This window comes from Pygocentrus nattereri, chromosome 3, assembly GCF_015220715.1.
Source record: "Pygocentrus nattereri isolate fPygNat1 chromosome 3, fPygNat1.pri, whole genome shotgun sequence".
Lineage (NCBI taxonomy): Eukaryota > Metazoa > Chordata > Actinopteri > Characiformes > Serrasalmidae > Pygocentrus > Pygocentrus nattereri.
The window spans coordinates 15,335,706-15,339,824 of NC_051213.1; the positions used below are offsets into that span (position 1 = coordinate 15,335,706).

Sequence of the window (4,119 nt, forward strand, 5' to 3'; positions counted from 1 at the left end):
TAAGCTTGTACAGATTTAACGGACGGAGAGCATCTTTTTCTGTTTCAGAAGAAGTTTCACCGCCAATTTCTTCAGATTAACCAGCGGAAGCGATCTCCAACAACAGGGCAGCTAAAGGCGAAAGCACGAGGATGAGAACACATTCACACCTGAAATACAGCTGAACACTGTGACGGGGTTTTGCTGGATTTCATTAACACGCGCAGACTGTTGTGAAGGCTGAAGTAACGAATCTCTCTGTTTACTTAATTCAACCAATCTCTGTGTTTTTGCGCTGAATGTAAAAAATCAGCTCCCTCCGCTGGACCAGCACGTGCTCTGCAGTCTAAATAAACTGACCCCTTCAGCCTTTTTTTTGGAGTTATCTCCACTCTGGACACCCATCGCGTCCTCTTTACATATCACGTGCCTGTCCTTCGTCCAATCAACTCTCACGCACGGGCATCGCTGTCGCTCCCACATTCCCACTCTCTTTCTGTTTTTTTTCTTCCCCCCAGTGGCGGGGCATTTTCTAGGAGAGCTGGGGGAAAGCAGGGGGCTCGCCGCTGCGCGTGCTATGACAGCGTCCGTGCTCCTTCCCTCGCGCTGGACTGAGCCGGTCATGTTCCTGTACGACGGCGGGTCGGAGGACGTGGGCGCGGGCATGGAGGGCTTCGGGGCAGGGGGAGCGGGAGGAGGTGGAGGAGCAGGAGCAGGAGCCGTAGGAGGCGGAGGAGGAGCGGCAGCACACTTCGGCTACGCGCCCAGCGAGGCGCCTGCGTCCTCTGCGGCCGAGGCGGCCAAGCCACCGTGCCCTCCGCCGCAGCCCGCGCTGCCTTACGGCTACTTCGGCGGTGGATACTACCCGTGCCGGATGGCCAAGCCGTGCGCGCAGCCCGTGACTGCCTTCTCTGCGGACGCGTCCGTCTCCGGAGAGGCAGAATTCTCCTCCAGGGCCAAGGAGCTCGCCTTTTACCCGAGTTACTCAGCCGGACACTACCAGCACGTGCCAGGCTATCTGGACATGCCCGTGGTGCCCGCCGAGCCCAGACACGAGCCCATCCTGCCCGTGGAGAGCTACCAGCCCTGGGCCATCACCAACAGCTGGAACAGCCCCGTGTACTGCCCCAAGGAGCAGAGCCAGCCCGGTCATCTGTGGAAGACCAGCCTCCAAGGTGGGCATACTATGTGCTACATTACTGTTTTGGGGGGCTTTTCAGTTAATCTGTGATTGAGAATTGTGACGTGTTGGAAGAAATGAGTGGATTATTGTTTAAACGACCCTTTAAAAAGCCCGTATGTGGGCCCAGGCTTCAGTTCCATTAGTAGTTTCATGGTAGTGAACAATAACTCAGATATATAACTGGATAATAGGCCCAGTTGTTGACAGTAAGCTCCGGATATGGACTGTCCTGATCGTTTAACCATCAAGCGAGAAAAAAAGAAAACTATATTCTCTCTGTAATACAGCACAGACAAAAGCAGAGGGGGTCGTTATTTAACAGTATTCAAACGTGACAATGTATAAAATACAGTAGATCAACACAAAACACAATCATTCTTTAAGTTTACCTTTTGGCCCGCAATTGTGCTGATGTAACACATTTGGTTGATTTGCAAACAGTCAACACATTTAAATCATGAAAATTTAAAGCACCATTTTTTCAGTGTACATGATGATCATCTTACTGTATTATTACAAAGCAAACGTGCCCGATCTTTCACATGACGTAAAAAGAAAGATCAGCTACGTTTAACAAACACGATAATAATTAAAGTGTATTTTACTACACAACAAGGTAAACGTGCCTGGTCTTTCCTTTTAGGTCACTTGAATGAAAAAATAGTGCTTTAAACCGTCGTGATTTAAACGTGTCGACTGTTTGCAAACGAATAAAATGAGCTGCATCAACACAGCTGTTGCCCAAACAGGTAAATGTGAAGAGAGACCGTGTTTTGTTTTTAACTGCTACATTTCATACATCGACACATTTGAATGATGAACCATATTTCCAGTGAATCTGTAGGATGTAATTATAAACTCTTGTTTATCATTTAAGACGAAGAGAAATTATACGGTGGTGTAAAAGTAAATACAAACGTCTTTGTTATGCTTCGTTACATGTAAACCCTGAACATTTTTGTACACTAAACCAACTCTTTTCCACCCAAACGTGACCTTTGTGGATTATGCAAGTGATTATAGGCAGGCTGCCTTTATTTGGTGAATTCAGGATGTTTAGACAGCACTTTTAAGGCACCACATGTGGACCAAAGTGCTGCCCACCGGACACATGAATCAAAATCTGAAAGTGCTGGATTAAACCTAATCTCTGAGTCAGCGGGGAATTGCTATTGGGAATTCTTTTTTACTCTAGGATTGGGATTAGTCTGGGTCTGGGAAGCAGGACCGCGCTCAAGTATGATATATACTGAAGATTTTAACTGAAAACAGAGCGAATTAAGCAGAGAGGTGAAATCACACAAACACACTGCTCTAGGGGGCTGTTGTGGGCAGATGAGCGGTCATTTGAATGGATGGGTCTACCTCTGGGCCTGACGCTCTGTGTTTCTCTCCGCTTCTGTCCCTCAGACAGCGTGTCCGCGGCAGACGGCGGCTCCGCGCGCCGCGGCAGGAAGAAGCGGGTGCCCTACACCAAGGTGCAGCTGAAGGAGCTCGAGCGCGAGTACGCGGCCAACAAGTTCATCACCAAAGACAAGAGGAGGCGGATATCAGCGCACACCAACCTGACCGAGCGCCAGGTCACCATCTGGTTTCAGAACCGGCGGGTGAAGGAGAAGAAAGTGGTCAACAAGTTCAAGAGCATCACTTAAACGAGCTCGAGCGCGGAGCCACTGAAGAAGACATACATGTACAGATGGAAGGACCCACATGGTTATTTATTATAGGCCGCCTGGAGTGACTGCGAGATATGTAGCCCTAAAGCTCCGTGGAGGCGAAAAGAAACATTTCTGCTGAACTCTGTGGGCACACGGATTTATACCGAGACACAGGGCGACCATAAACATTCGCCTAAAAATTATGCCTAGAAATCCACCATTATCCTCCATTCCTTTATTTTGTTTTTGTTTGATGTTTGTTTGTTTTTGAGGCAACACATAAACAAACACCCTCGACGTAATTCACAGTGAAACGCAAGACTATTCGTTTAATTGTAATTGAAGTGTGGCAGCGAGTGTATTTAGCAAAAGTAATTAAAAAAGCTAAATTATATGAAACTGTAGACAGCAGATCACATCCTTCCCGACCCCGAACATGCGGCGGAGGCGGCAGATCCTCTTCAGATACTGTGTAAATAAAGATTTCTCTTCTTAGCTACGACTATATGGCATTTTAAACGTTTTATGTAGAAAATGTTCTTATTCACACTTTTTTTGTACACTTTGTACAGCTGGAACTGTGGCCGGAGCGCCTGGAGGAGAAATCTTAAACTCCCATCTGTTACTGCCAACGATATTCCAATAAAACACCCCAAATGAAATGATTTTTTTTATTCAAATCCGATTTCTTAATGCCTTGTAAGTGTTCATCCCTAAACCCACGTTGCTTGAGCACAGTTTTAAGGTGCTATATTTGAAACAGGCCTACAGTACTTAAGTATCGCGAAGCTGATGAGACTAGAAGAAAAAAATGACAAAAAAGACAAAGCAACCGCGGTTTTCTTTGAATATTAATTCATTTAATTGAAAAGAAAATGGATTTAATAAGAAAACTGTGTTGCTAATAGCAAAAGTTCTTTCTTTCTTTCTTTCTTTCTTTCTTTCTTTCTTTCTTTCTTTCTTTCTTTCTTTCTTTCTTTCTGTAAAAGCTCTTTTAAAAAGTCTTTTCCACTGGAAAGTCTAAAAGGCTCCTTTTTCCCAGTGAACGCCACAATGTCGCCATCTAGCGACGGACTTCATTCGTTGCAGTCCCTCTGGTGTTCCATCCTCCAGCCCAAATCTAACCGGTGTCTCTTACACTCGCTGGTTTATTTGGCTCCTGTTAAGAGGAAATGATAGATGATGATGTCTGACAGGGTATAAGTTAATTTATTATCATACAATAACTTTGCTACAGTTTTCAGTTCTCTACAGACTATGTAGGATGTTCATTAGCAAGAGACTATACCTTCATTTCAT

The 4,119-nt window shown here is 45.7% G+C and overlaps 1 protein-coding gene across 1 annotated transcript; it reads left to right on the plus strand.

Moving 5' to 3' along the window:
- Positions 1–556: 556 nt before the first annotated feature.
- hoxa13b (homeobox A13b) lies at positions 557–3,463 on the plus strand. The gene is made up of 2 exons (XM_017721095.1): positions 557–1,154; positions 2,573–3,463. The coding sequence occupies exons 1-2, from the start codon at positions 557–559 to the stop codon at positions 2,812–2,814; spliced, it is 840 nt and encodes a 279-aa protein (XP_017576584.1). The 3' UTR covers positions 2,815–3,463.
- Positions 3,464–4,119: the final 656 nt, after the last annotated feature.